This window comes from Plectropomus leopardus, chromosome 20 (assembly GCF_008729295.1).
Source record: "Plectropomus leopardus isolate mb chromosome 20, YSFRI_Pleo_2.0, whole genome shotgun sequence".
NCBI lineage: Eukaryota > Metazoa > Chordata > Actinopteri > Perciformes > Serranidae > Plectropomus > Plectropomus leopardus.
In genome coordinates this window covers 8,775,544-8,789,672 of record NC_056482.1, presented here as the reverse complement: position 1 = coordinate 8,789,672, position 14,129 = coordinate 8,775,544, and the positions used below count along the sequence as shown (strand labels likewise).

The 14,129-nt window shown below is 40.6% G+C and overlaps 1 protein-coding gene across 1 annotated transcript; it reads left to right on the top strand.

The window, feature by feature from the left end:
• The first annotated feature begins 161 nt into the window (after positions 1–161).
• Positions 162–9,592, top strand: zgc:73226 (uncharacterized protein LOC402792 homolog). The gene is made up of 6 exons (XM_042508977.1): positions 162–408; positions 4,924–5,074; positions 5,324–5,405; positions 6,502–6,575; positions 7,561–7,707; positions 8,693–9,592. The coding sequence occupies exons 1-6, from the start codon at positions 366–368 to the stop codon at positions 8,739–8,741; spliced, it is 546 nt and encodes a 181-aa protein (XP_042364911.1). The 5' UTR covers positions 162–365; the 3' UTR covers positions 8,742–9,592.
• The last annotated feature ends 4,537 nt before the right edge of the window (positions 9,593–14,129 follow it).

Genomic DNA, 14,129 nt, shown 5'->3' with positions numbered 1-14,129 from the left:
TTGACCAAAAAGTTGTTGCTGGGAGACAATGCTTAGGGCACGCGCCCGCTGCTGGCGTCACGCACCTTGTTGTGGCTTTTTACCTGCTGAGCCTCTCGGCTTGTTTTGTTTACCTCTTCCCCCCTGACACGTGGGACAGGGAGGGGGAGGGGGGAGGGAGAGGAGGATTAGCGCAGCGTCGGTGCCTGGTGTCCTTTTTAGACTACAACAAACACAAGAGTGACTGAGAGAAAAGCGAACAAGGCAGAAACCCATTTGCACCTGCTCGTCCTCGTCGGCCAGTGTCAGCATCTCTCCGAGCTCTCCCCCCTCTCTCTCTCTCTCTCTCCATCCATCCATCCATCCACACACCCCGGCGATCAGGCATGTCTCTGTCCGGCTCGCAGACACCAGAGGACGGACTCTATGGTGAGTGATGGTGGTACATGCACCAGGCCGTGTGTTTCGCTGTTATATCATGACATTTATGTGTTTGCCTTTGCAGCCGTAACGTAGATCGTAATGCTCACACGTAGCTATTAAACAGCTAACCGACAGCTATGTGTGTGCACAGATCGATTGGATTCACCGATGAAAATATCAACAAAGTGGGTAAACAATGTAAACAATGAGCCCATTCATTGGCTCGGTGTGTCTCCGGATGTCCCGTCATCAGTGATACTAACAGCATGTCTGCAGGTGTGAGAGGATGCCACAGAGAGAAGAAAGCACTGCCAGTTTTATTGTTGGCATTGTTGTTGCCACTGACACCGTCATTGTGTAAACGGATTCCCTGACTCACCTGTTTGTATCGCTGTAAGCCAATTAAGATGTGGAGATTTCCTGACGCTTATAGCTCCACTGTGCACGTTGCTTGGCACATAGGATGCTGGGTAAAACAAGTGCAACAATGTTATTATGGGGACAGTAAGGGACTGTATTAAAAATAATGAGGGCAGGGTTGAGCCTTGACTTTTTAAAAAAAGTAAAACAAGGTTGTCACTTACAGCCTGACCAATACTGGAGTTTTTACATTAATGACAGGACTGTATCAGTAATCAATCTTGCTATGGACCCTTTAGATTTATTTTAAGAATTGTAACCAAGATACAAAGACCTACTGAGTGTGACATTTTAAAGTTGAAAAATCATCTTATTTCATATGGATGAATGTTATGTAACAGTGACAGTGTTTTTATATTACATTGAATCTAGGTTGCTATTTCTGTAAAGCAGTTTTCTTTTATTTATCAGCCAATATACGGAAGTACGTGTCTTGGCAATTTATTGGCCAAGCTTGATTGTCAATATTTGCTTTGAATGACCACCTCCTTTACTCAGAAACGTTTGTAAAACCCTGTTTTAAATGTCAATGAAACAATATTTTTATACTGCTGAATCTGCACATTAGGGGAGGAATTAGCAATTGCCAAAAAACAAAAAACAAATAGGAACAAATCATTTTTACTGAAATTTCAGCCACCATTTTTCTACCAAATGCTACTAAATGATTATTAAAGGTTATTAACATTCGTCAAATTTCCACCCAAATGTAGAGCAAATTGACTTTAAAATAAATGAGAGAGAGAGAGAGAGAGAGAGATGTAAGAATGTCCGTCCACAACTGTTTTGGGGATCATTACAAGTTGGACATATTGAGATAAATAGTTGATGACATTCTCATTTCCGGTGCCTTTAAGACACCAAAAAAGAGGAGGGCACCTTTTTGTTAGTTGCAGTATTTCAAAGTTGCAGTTTTCTTTGAATTTCCATTGTTTGCACTCAGGTATTTTTTATGCACAAATTGAAAATGTGCATATAAATACATGGATGGAAACACACTTGCAGTAAAATGTGCATATAACCAAATGCACCCTTTTGGTCGATGGTGAACACAAAATGTTTATTTTAGGACGCAACTCTTTTGCAGTTTACATTAACTAGTCAGTCTTATTTTAAGTAATTCTTGCAAGAAAAATGTGAGGTTAAATAAAAGCATAGTGTTGTCAAAAATACAGATTTATTAACTTCGATTGATTCTTAATTCTTTCTTCTGCTCTCTTATTGGTAATGCTTTCTACAGTCATTCTGCTGTTACCTGATACCTACCAAGAAAAGCAAAGTTATAGCCTTGTTTATGTGATAAAAATTTAAACTTATATGCCCTAAGAGTCATTTTCTTCCCTGTATTATCAAAAATGGTATTGAATATTGACATTTCTCAATGCATTGTATTGGTGTTAGACATTCCATTATCGTGACAACACTATGAAGACACGGAAAAACTGCAGACCTCCCCTGTTCTCAAGAAACAATTTCAATATCCTCCCTTCGGCAAAAACAAAAAAGACATAACCCACCCCCCTCTTTTTGGTCCCCCATGTCCTTTTCAATTTCTGTGTACACTTCCTAAACTGGAAGCAGACATTCATAGCTGCGCAAATCAAAAATGAGCCTGTTGTGCTGCAGTTCATTGAGTCTTTCAGCATCCAGCTCTTGTCCACATTACATAAAGCTGATTTGGCTGTGGCACAGATGAATGTGTATAGGATTGCACCATAGAAACTGATTTAGTGCCGCAGAATGGCGACAGATAGATAAGTCAGGCAACAAGGCAGTTATGTCATAACTCCCCTCTGTAAAAAAATAAATAAATAAAAAAGAAAGAACTAGGGCAATGGCACAGTTTTCCCACTCTGCCCTCCCCCTACTCCTCTCCCTCCAGCTCTGTGCCCACTCATGTCTCTCCCCCCTCTGCTGCTGTTTGTGTGATTACAGAGTGTCAGAAAGTGAGGATTAGAGCGATCAGAAGAAAGGTGAAGGATGCTATGGTAGGCAGATGAAGTGCTGATATTTTGTAAACGCTGCCCGTGTCACCAAGGGACACAGACGGCATGACAAGGGAGAAACAAGGGGAGGAAGGGAGAGGGTTGATGGCTAATCTCTAACAGAAATAAGATCTTACGTAAGCAAGCATGCTGTCAGCCCGAGTTAGCCCTGCCCTACTGTTTGGCTCTGGGTATGTGCACACCATACACACAGCTAAGCGTGCGTGTGTGTGTGCATGTGTAAATCTTTTCCTGCTCATGTACCCAATGACCCAGGGTGTCCATTCATTCCTGGGCTGTGTGTTTACAGAGCTCATTGATGGAGAGAAACAGACTGTGGCTTTCAGTCTTTGTCACGTCAGGACAGTGCTACAGATAAGTCACCGTAATGTCAGCGCACAACAACACACCTGTCCACATTTCAGAGGGAAACTAGCTGGCTCATTTGATTAACATAAGCATCGCAATATCAGAATTTCCCAGACAATACAATCAGTGGGTTATTTGGAGACAAGAAAAGCTGCAGTGGTCAGTAATTTACAGAAAAGTGAAAAAAAAAATCAAATAAGTTGAATGAAAAACAAAAGAAACAACAGTTGGAACCTTATAAGATTTGATCAATGTATTTCATACTATACAGAAAATAAACTAAAACAAAACGTAGGTGTGTGTGTTCAAATGGAGAGCTGACAGGAAAAAATATTGCATCTTGAGTCAAATTTGGTTATGGACTTGCACTTGTAAAGCATTTTTCTAGTTGTTCGATCACCAAAATAACACAACTTGTTACATTCACACAAACATTCATACACTGGCGGCCAAGGCTACCGCACAAGGTGCCACCTGCTTCTCAGTTTTTTAACATTCATACACAACCACACATGGAACAGCCACAGCGGGAGCAATTAGAGGTTCAGTATCTTGCCTAAGGACACTTGACACACACAACATGTTGACTAGAGGATCGTGGTGATCTAAATGCTGAATTTTAAAAAAGTTTATTCATTTCTAAGAACATTTTTTCAACATTTTTGTAATTAAAGGTCCATTGTGTAGGATTTAGGGGGGTATATTGGCAAAAAAATGAATGTAATATAATTTTTTCTTCAGCGTATAATGACTAAAGAAACTAAAATAAGAATGATTATGTTATCATTACTTCATAATGAGCTGTTTATATCTACAGTACATAGGGAATGGCTTCTCGTCCATGGAGTCCACCATGTTTCGTAGCCTAGAACTGACGAACCAAACACTGGCAGTTAGCATACCCTCTAAGATGAACAGTGTTGGAGGAACCGAGATTTTTTTTTTGACCATACAACTGTTTTTACCAGTTTATATCTCCTGGTCTGTTTGTTTTGGAGAGGAAGACATAACTGGGCTCATGGTTAAAACCTCATGAGTGTCTGGATCTTAAGTTTTCAGAGAAAAAAAATTGGGCACACATTAGCAGGTGATGGGCTAATGGGCCATCTCCAACTAGCCAAACAGCATCAGAGTAAGACAGATTTGTAATGTGAAATTGCTTTCAGCGGTGTGTTCACTGGTTTTAATCACCTGAAGATCTCTGAGGATTATGTGGCTTAAGTTAAAACACCCCTGAACAACGAACACTGAGGGAATTCTAACCGGGAGAAGTTTCAGCTGGTTGATATCCTCAATCCTCACCACCAGATGTCACCTAATCCCCATTAATCTTTCACACGGCACATAGAGTTGTGCTGTTTTGATTTACATCAGGCAAAATCCTTTACACATGTAAAACAAAAACTACAATACTTGATTTTATCAGTTAATTACAATCTGTTCAGAATCACTGGCATGGACAGCAGTGTTAATAATAACACTGTTTTATCAATCTGTACGGCACAATTCACCTTATAATTTAGTGAAAAACTAAATGCCAGTGACAGATGTGTTGCACACTCTATGAATGTGATTCAATGTAAACACTAACTTTTAAGGCTATAGATTTGTTTACTTTCCTCATCACGACTCCTCTCTGGCTCATTGCAGTCTGACATATGTGCACGAGGCCCCAGCGTTGTCTGCCTCCCTGCTTACTGTCTGAGCATCATCACAAACTCAGCTGCTCCTATTGTTTCCTCATCAGGCTCCTGGGTGGAGCTGGAGGAGCTGATCGCAGCCGTGAGCCGCAGGGAGAGCCTGACAGGGCCGCAGGACAGCATCTCCTCCGCCCTGCAGGGGGAGCTGGAGAGGATCCTTCTGGAGGCACAGCTGGAGTGTGAGAGGAGTAGAGACAGGTAATGGTGCAGTTTGAGTGGTTTTTGTTTGTTTTGTTTTGTTCTGGGGGTTGAGCTGCACAGCGAGGTGTGAGAATAATTTGCACAGTAATGAGTTTCATTCTGTGCTCAGTGGAACTTTGCTTGTTTTTCACAACATGTGTTTACTTTCTCTGTTTGATTTTAGCAGAGTTGTAGAGTTGTTAAACTGCAGTCTGTCCATATCTTGATTCTGAACCCAGATTGTAAACGTCTGTTTGTTGTCCACAGTCCTCCACAGGCAGGGACTCCAAAGTCCACTGGGTCCCCGAAATCCACGAGTGAGCAGGACAGTGACTGTATCACCATACAGGTAATGACTCAGCACTGACGTGTGTTTTTAAACTCATCATGAGTTTATCTGATAAATATTAAAAGGATTTTTGCTATCTCTGATACAAAACATAGATCTGAAAATACACATACATTTTATTTGGTTGGGTGAGAACTGTTGTTTACTTTTAAAGGTCCCTTATTATGCTAATTTTCAGGTACATACTTGTACTTGTGGTTTATACTAGGACATGTTTACATGCCTTAATTAAAAAAACAATCACTTTTTTCCTCATACTATCTGCTTGAATATGTCTGTATTCATCCTCTGTCTGAAACACTCACTTTTAGCGCCTGTCTCTTTAAGCCCCCCTCTTCCGAAAAAGCCAAGTCTGCTGTGTTTGGTCAGCTTCTCTGGGTCTTCCACATCTGTGCTCTTGGTGTCTCTGCACCGTCACTGCGGCCAAAAAATGATTGTAACACTGTAGCAACAGTTTCTACCTTTATATAGAGTAGTTGTGAGATCACAGCTGCAAAGAGATCTTGACAGCTTGTTTAAAGATAGTTTCTGAATATTTACTGTGTCCATTTCTCTGCAGATTGAGTGTTTTGATACTTTCACAGTATTTATATACCTATACCTGCTTTATGATTAAAAAATGAATCTGACTTTAAAATTATGGGACCTTTAAAGCCCTTTAACTACAAATTAAATACAACATACTTTTATTATCTTTTATTTTACAATACTGCTGTCCAAAGCACAGAGGACTTTTTTATAGTGATTTCTGACTTCCCCCTCTCATTTCCATTTACTTTAGTACAGTCTTAAATCAGCTTGCAGAGACATAAAAGCACTTGAGTTAGGTCATCTACCTCATGAAGTTGTTCTGTTTTATTGAACTGTCTGTAAGAACGGTATGTTTGAGATTCCACCCAAAGATTTACAAGGCATATGTTCATGCTGGAGAAAATCAGGAGAATATCAGATTCAGCCATGTACATGTGCTGAGGTGTCAGGTTAACGTCACTGCTCTGATTTTCTCGTTTGTGTCTACTCTCCTTCCTCTTGTTTTTTTTTTTACTGTTATAGCATATGTTATAGCATATCATTTTATCTGTTACGCATGTTGCAGGAGGAAGCTGAGCGGCGGGTGGACACTGACTGGGTCTGGGACTGGTCCAGTAGACCTGAAAATATGCCACCGAAGTAAGACTAGCTCAGTTATGAAATGTATTTTCTTGTATATTCATTTATGTTAGCTGTTTTTTTTTTTTTTATTTACTTAATCCCTAAGTTGTTAAAGAAACAAGAATAGTACGTAGAGGGTTAAATAACTAGTTAAAACCAAACTCATCAGAAAAACGATCACCAGAATGATAAGAACTACCTTAAAAGACAAAAAACATCATTGGGAAAATTGATGTGTACTTTGATTTTTTAGTCCGGCCCATGTCCAATTTGCTTACGTGGAGGGGGCGGGGTTTATGACCTGAACTGTAGCCAGGAACCATGGGGTGATTAAGATGTTTTGGCTTCATTTTTGGAGAGCTGTCATGTTGTCCATCTTTATAATACAGTCTATTGTTCCTACCAGCCCCCGACGCTCACTAATTAACAACAGTTTAAGCAAACATTAACAATCTGTTTTGTTTAAGGCGTACGAAAACAGAAACATAAAAACAACAATTTAGTGCTTTTATGGGGATTTACGTGCTGTAAAAGTTATTACGAGGCTGCCTGACAACCAGATGAAACACTTTACTTGTTTGTTAAATAATTAAACTACATGAACGAATGACTTCCCTCGAAACAAATGCATTCATTTGCTAAAAAAAAAATATTACTCACAAAACATACAAAATTGGCATGTAGTTATTTTCTAGTGCGTGTCTTCAGTTTGACTTTGAAGGCATGTTCCAGTGCTGTGTCTTAAATTATTTTTTTGCGGATTATACCTTTGAGTGTTGAGAAGCGCATGAATCACCCTCATTTTTTATTTACGCTGCCACACTTGACATTTAATCTTCAGCAATACAATAAGTCTATTTGACAGGTAGTAGCTCTTAATGGCCTCTTAGTACTGTGCTACCTTTCATGCATTCCCAGTCTTCTCTCTTGTGTTCTCATTATCTCTGTTTATTTTTCTGTCTTTCCTCCGCCTGCGTCTCTCATCTCTCCACTTTCTATGTAGAGAGTTTGTGTTTCAGCACCCGAAGCAGCAGGGATCCCTCAGCGTGAGGAAGACGGAGGTGATGAAGAGAGGGATCTTCTCCTCCGATGTTCTCCTCATCCTTGTTCCCTCTCTGCTGGCTTCACACCTGCTCACACTTGGAGTCGGGTGAGACCAATACACACATACTTAAAGGAAAACTTTACCCGCCAAATGATCATGTAAATGACGCCTTGTTACGCTAAATTTCTGTAGAAAATGTTGCTTGCTTGCATGCCTACAGTGAACGAAGAATCAAAAATGACTTAATTTCATTCTTGATGAAATTAAGTCATAGGGTTCCACCTTTAACAACAGCAAAACCATATCAAAGCATCAGCTTACAAACTCTCACAAAACTCTCATTTATCCAGTCACATGCACAGTGCCTCCCAAACAGACAGCCCTTTCCTCTCTCCTGTCTTCAAAGCCAGACTCCATTAACACAAACAGCAATTTTACCTGACTGAACACGGGAGCTGCTGGTCTACTGCTGCCCCAATCAGTTAGTTCGTTTGTATAATTGTGTGACTCTGAACAAATGCTTTATATTACCAAAGTCATACAATAACATAAACAAACTAACTGGTTTTGGCAGCAGTAGACCAGCAGCTCTGGGGTTCTGCTTGGTAAAATAACTTTTTTTGTTTTTTAAGTTTAAGTTTCACTTCTTGATCAGTTTCTCATTTGAAAGGGCTGTCTGTTTGTGGAGTACTGAGCATACAACTGGATAAATGAGACTTGGAATATACTGAATAAGTTGAGCAAGAGGCTGTAAACATATCTTTTTATATAGTTTTGCTGGTGTTTAATTTGGACCCCATTTATTTCCATTCATTAAATCTTTCTGAATTTTTGTATTCTTTGTTCACTTTGAAAACATTTAAGAAAACTAAATTTTCTTCACAAATTCAGTGTAACAGGGGGTGAGTAACTGATATACAAGTGATCAATAAGGGGGTGAAGTATTCCTTTAATATCTGCTGCTAAACTCTAACAATTCCAAAACTTGACACGGGCTGAAGCTAGCTACAGTTGCTAAGCTATGATTGGACAGCTGCTGTTTGGGGGAGGGTTTTCGCAAATGACCAATTACTGCTTTCTCTTTTTTTAGGATCTACATAGGAAAGCGATTGGCTGCTTCCACAACTAGCACGCTGTGACGTTGGCTGTAGCCCAGTACCCCCATTCGCTAACAGTCTGTCCAAAAAGGTCAGACTGTTACCGCACTAATTCGCCTCCTTCCCTCTCCTTCGTCATGGGGCAACCTTAGGACCCTGCCCGTCTGTACCTCTGTCTCTCTGTTCATCTGTCTACCCAGAAGCACTCTGCCTGTCTGTCTCTCTGTCAGTCTGTGCATGTCGTAGGGCCCGGAGAGCCGACGGATGCCGACCAATGAGTCAGACTGAGGTCACTTTTACTCCCCCGGAGAGTAACACTGATCTCAACCAGCTAAAGCATATTCAGAGAGGAGAGATTGCCCAGATACAAGAGAGGGGAGCGAAAGAGAGTTTAACCCAGCTAGAACAATAAATCCCTTTGATAGGAGGAGATGAAAACTGTTATTTGGGAGCAGTGTGTTCGGACGAAATGAGAAAGATAATATGGGGTAGCCTTTCGCCCAACCTTTGAAAAAGCAAAATGTCTGTCATTTGTCAAAAGTAATGACCCTCTGTAACTCTGAGCTGCTGAAAGTGGCTCTTGGGTTTTTTTCTGCTCTGATGGTGTATCTAATGTAGAGAGTTTTAGTTGGCTGAGTGAACCGTAGGAGTGGCTCTGGTTGTGCTTTTTGTCCCGTAAACCAATTAAATATTTGACGTCCGACAAAGACAATCATGACCCCATTAAACTTCACTCCTCAAAACCTTAATGTGCCTCTTGGGTCTTTTATTCCTCTCTTCCAGCCTCATCTTGGCAGGCGTTTCTTGAACACATGTTCATCTCGTTTAATAAATGCAGGAAAAGTGAAGCCGGCAAAGATTTCCTTAATTTAATTTGAACCAGTGATTAAAACTGCACGTGCGCAAGGTGGTTTTTTTTTTTTTTTGTTTGTTTCTGTCTGGAGATTATTCGTAGGCAATCATAAAAAACTAAAAGGAAAAACTTTGACTGTGTTGTTGACAACCTGCAAATGAACCACAGCATCTGGTTAAAATTTATGCCCCTTCCCATATGGGGTAAATCACCGAAAATCACTCTGTTGATTCGTCCTGATAAGCTCTTTGATGTCTGTTTCACTCGTGTTTTTTCTACCTGATCTCCACCAGCGATGACTCTTCCTCTTATAGAAATGTTATGACATCACATCAGCCTGTCTCTTTCCATCTGCCTTTGTCATTCCTTACCTCACATACGTCTTTTCTCTTTTTTTTTTTAACAAGCTGCCGCTTTGACCAGTGAAGGATTTGACATTTTATTGCTTTCCCATAAACCAGAAAGCCGTTTCCTCTTAACATCTCATGAAAATAGCTGGCCTGGATTTAGAACGGATGCCCTGAGAAACACACTGTGTTTTTAGGGGGGTTTTCTTTGCTGTGCTGCCTTGAATGTAAACGTGCCCCATTTGTTGTCCGGCCCGACCAAACCCAGCGAGTTTATCAGCCATTAGCGGAGTGTTTGATGTGAGGGGTCCTGCTGAGCTCGTTAAGCTACTTGTAGACACACCACGCTGACGATGCAACAACACGCCTGCGTTGGCAGAGTACAAAAGCACCTGGTTTCCATTCACAGACGTTCACACATTACGCGCCCACATGCGAACTATGCCTAGCTACTGGTGCATGTTTTAGCAACACTTTTTCACAACAGGGGACAGCAGCGTGTGTGTCGGTGAGCGAAATGTTTATATGTGCTCAGGAAACGTTCGTTCGTCATTCTTGACTGCCATTCATCTATTTAAGTTGTGCAATGCTGCAATTAAAGTCTCAGTAAAAAGATTCAATTCCACAACATCTGGCTCATGTTTGTAGTTTTGGCCTATTTTTCCAATAGTTAATAATAACATTGCACTCAGCCAAAAATAAGAACATAGAAAGAAACAAGCGGTCAGATGATCAAATAAGTTTAAACATTCCAGTTTATATTTGCATCATGTATTTAGATAATAAATGATTACTCAAATTGCCTGTTTTAAGCATCCATTATTGCTTATTGGTCTTCTTCCTGGTTCAACTTTGACCTGGTGTACTGAGTGTAACGTGTAGGAGATTACTTTATCAGCATTTAGTCGTGCTTGGCTCGCTTAAAGTTTTTAAATTTGTAATTTAATTTTTATTTACGACATCTATTGCACATCTGTCCGGCCTGGAAGAGGGATCGCTCCTCAGCTGCTCTTCCTGAGGTTTCTCCCATTTTTTTCCCCCCTGTTACAAGTTTTTTGGGGGGAGTTTTTCCTTAGGCGATGTGAGGGAAGGGGAAGGGGAAGGACAGCGGGAAGTCATATGCTGTAAAGCCCTCTCAGGGAAACTGTGTTTTGTGATAATGGACTTTATCGATAAAATTGACTTGACTGGACATCTTGTATTATTTTTAGATTTATTTTCGCCACCAAAATCTATGAGGAAACTTATTTCTTAATGAAATTTTTTCACAACAAATCCCAAGATAACCCGAAATGACACAGAACCTTTTAAAATAAAAAAACTATAATGAAATACAACCACCTAAAAAGTGAATTGAGCTGCTTCAGATATAACATATCTTGCATTTCAGTAACTTAAAGGTGTATGGGGGTATATGGGCAGAAATGGAATATAATAGTGTATATCACTTGAAAAATAACAATCTTTATATTTTTTTTGCTTGCTTAATATGAGCCCTTCATGTCTACACAGGAAGAGAGTCCTTTTCACAGAGCCTGTCAGAGCCCAGAACAACAAACAAAACACTGGCTGTAGAGAAAGCCTTTTGCATTTTAATGCTGAAGTGGCAGCACCATAAGATCACAATAGGTTCTCTGTTCCCAGATACACCAAACTGACATCAATGAACAAGTGGTGTCGAAAGCCAAGTGTCGAATCGCCTCACATCACCTGAGTCTCTCAAAGAGTTTCACATAAACACAACACCATGACTTCAGCCAACTGCCAAACAGCATGCATAGTCTGCGCCTCCATGAAAAGATAAAACTCCATACCAACAGGCGGCGGTTGTCTGTCATTGTCATTAAAAACAGGAAACCAGACGAACAGCACAATCCAATATTAAAAGAATGAAGCATATTTACCGCACGCCAGTAAATACCAACACAATCAGAAAACGTTTCTGCTAAAAAGCTCAATGGCTAAAGAAAAACAGTCTTACCTTATAGAACAAGTTTGTTTGGACCTCACTCCCATTTGACTTTAACTCACTGAGCTGAACTGCCAAATACAGTGATTTCATCCACTAAAGGGCTACGCCGTCTCAGAGGCTGATTCAACATGCTGAATCATGTTGAATCATGTTATAGCAGCTAATGCACCTCCCCTTGTTTTATATAAGGTTAATGTTTTATTGTGCACTGTCCCTGTATAAATAAAACTACATTACATTACAATCAGCTGAAAAAGAAGCCCACAAGGACGGAAAACAGCCAACAAGGGCCAATGGTGTGGGACACGCTGCCGCTACAAGGGTAACAGACATTCACCGGCAGCCCAACACCGCCGACCATTTGGTGTGTTATGCTTGTTTAGGGAGCGGTAAGGGGGTCACCACTAGGTGTCACTGGATCTTACACACTGTTCCTTTAATTTCCACCCCAGGAATGTTAGCTTTTGTTAGCGGTTCTTGGAAGGAAGGAAGGAAGGAACAGATTCAGAGGCTACATGCATCCACTGATAATTAGGCAAAACTGCTACAAACAGCTGGGCAGCATGAGCACTCAGAAGATGAGCTAATTTAATTTTTCTCCAGCCGCCGCCTGCAATCATAGTAACTGTAAAGGAAGAACTACGGACATTTGTTTTTGTTTACTTAAATAGAAGTAATTCATTCAGATCATTATTTTAAGTGTCTGAAAACATTATAGAAAAGGATCACTGTGGAGATAAAACCTCTTTGCTAAAGATCCTTTGTTTAACCAGAAGCAGACCCAAAATTTCCATCACCAAACCCACCAGACTCCTTTTAAATAAACAGTAATTTTAGCGTATACAGTGCCAGCATTTCAGCCTTTAGCACATCTGACAGATGCAGATGTCTCCCTTAGTACTTGACCAAATTTAAAAATTGTTGTCTCCATTAGTCACTTGCACGCAAAAATATGGGAAAATAGGGTCCAGATTGAAAAGTACCAATGTTACCCTTTAAGCTATGAGTCTTGGCCAGTGAATTGTCCCTGATTCAATCCCCCCAAAACGTTTATCTTCAGCTTGGGGCAAACAGACAGTCACAGGTGGCACAGTCTGTTGTAAATCACCATGTTCTCACACAGTTACATCCCCTGTTGCTGTGAACCTTGGTGACTTCTTCATAGCGGGGGGCTGTGTTAAGATTTGTCGACCCTGTAATATCCTCCCTGAAAAATGGGGACAATTACTACAATGAACAGCCTTAAATGCCACATGTGATTTTTCCAAGCATAAAAGCGAGTAGCAGACTTTAAGATACACGTGGAATACAGCGGTCAGCGGGAGTCTGAGCATTTAGTGTTACGAAAGAACTTGTAACTGTAAGGACACCGAGGCTGAGACAAAATGTGGAATAAATCTCTTCATTTCCTGGACTCCACTTTAGGGATCGGACATCTGTCTCTCTGGGAAATACATTATCTTCCTGCTCCTATACCGCTAGACAGGATATAGAGTCCAGTTTCAAAGAGTTTGGATGTAACAAAGAAATTCGGTTAAATTGGCACAGCGTTCATGCTTTAACATTCAAACAAGGTCACTAATTTGAGCCTCCATATCAAGTAACCTCACTTAACCATATGTGCATGTGGCCCACTTCCCCCTCATGAAGCGTTTATTATAGGGAATAGTAGGTTCTAATTCCACATAACAGAATGATGTACTCCCTCTCAAAAATCAGACACATAATAACACTTACAAAAACCACCACACTCCTACACGAGCAATAAAAACTTTTTTGTTCTTAAACAGTTGCGCTCATGCACAATAAATACATTCATCTCTAATATTTCATGTTTGCTTCACTGAATACAGACTTAATGTTTGTGGGAGGAGATCACTGCGTCTCTTCAGATGCGATTTGACATTCAATATGCACAATGAATGCCGTGCTGGAAACATTTTCAGACAGAGATTCTTGCATTTTTCATACTCTCTGTCACTCTCGAGAGCACCGCAGCAATTTGACTGTGTCTGAACAAATGACCCAGTGTGCTCTCACACTATGTGCCGTTTCCCACCGTATGGCCGACCTTTTCCAGTCCAGACACGCTTGGTCTCAACGTGCCAGAACTATGAAGGATTAATGAGAGCAGCTGGAATAAGACTCAATGGAGCACAATGCAGCGCTTTTTGCACTGTGTAAACAAGCCTCTCAATAATGTGTAGGTGTGTTTTGTCCTCACATCCTGAAGCGTTGGTTGATACATGTTTTTCTAT

Excerpts from the sequence above, each read along its gene's own strand:
- zgc:73226 (XM_042508977.1), top strand. The coding sequence starts at position 366 with ATGTCTCTGTCCGGCTCGCAGACACCAGAGGACGGACTCTATG. Across the intron at positions 5,075-5,323 it reads TGTGAGAGGAGTAGAGACAG|TCCTCCACAGGCAGGGACTC; the intron begins GTAATGGTGCAG and ends TGTTGTCCACAG. Across the intron at positions 5,406-6,501 it reads GTGACTGTATCACCATACAG|GAGGAAGCTGAGCGGCGGGT; the intron begins GTAATGACTCAG and ends CGCATGTTGCAG.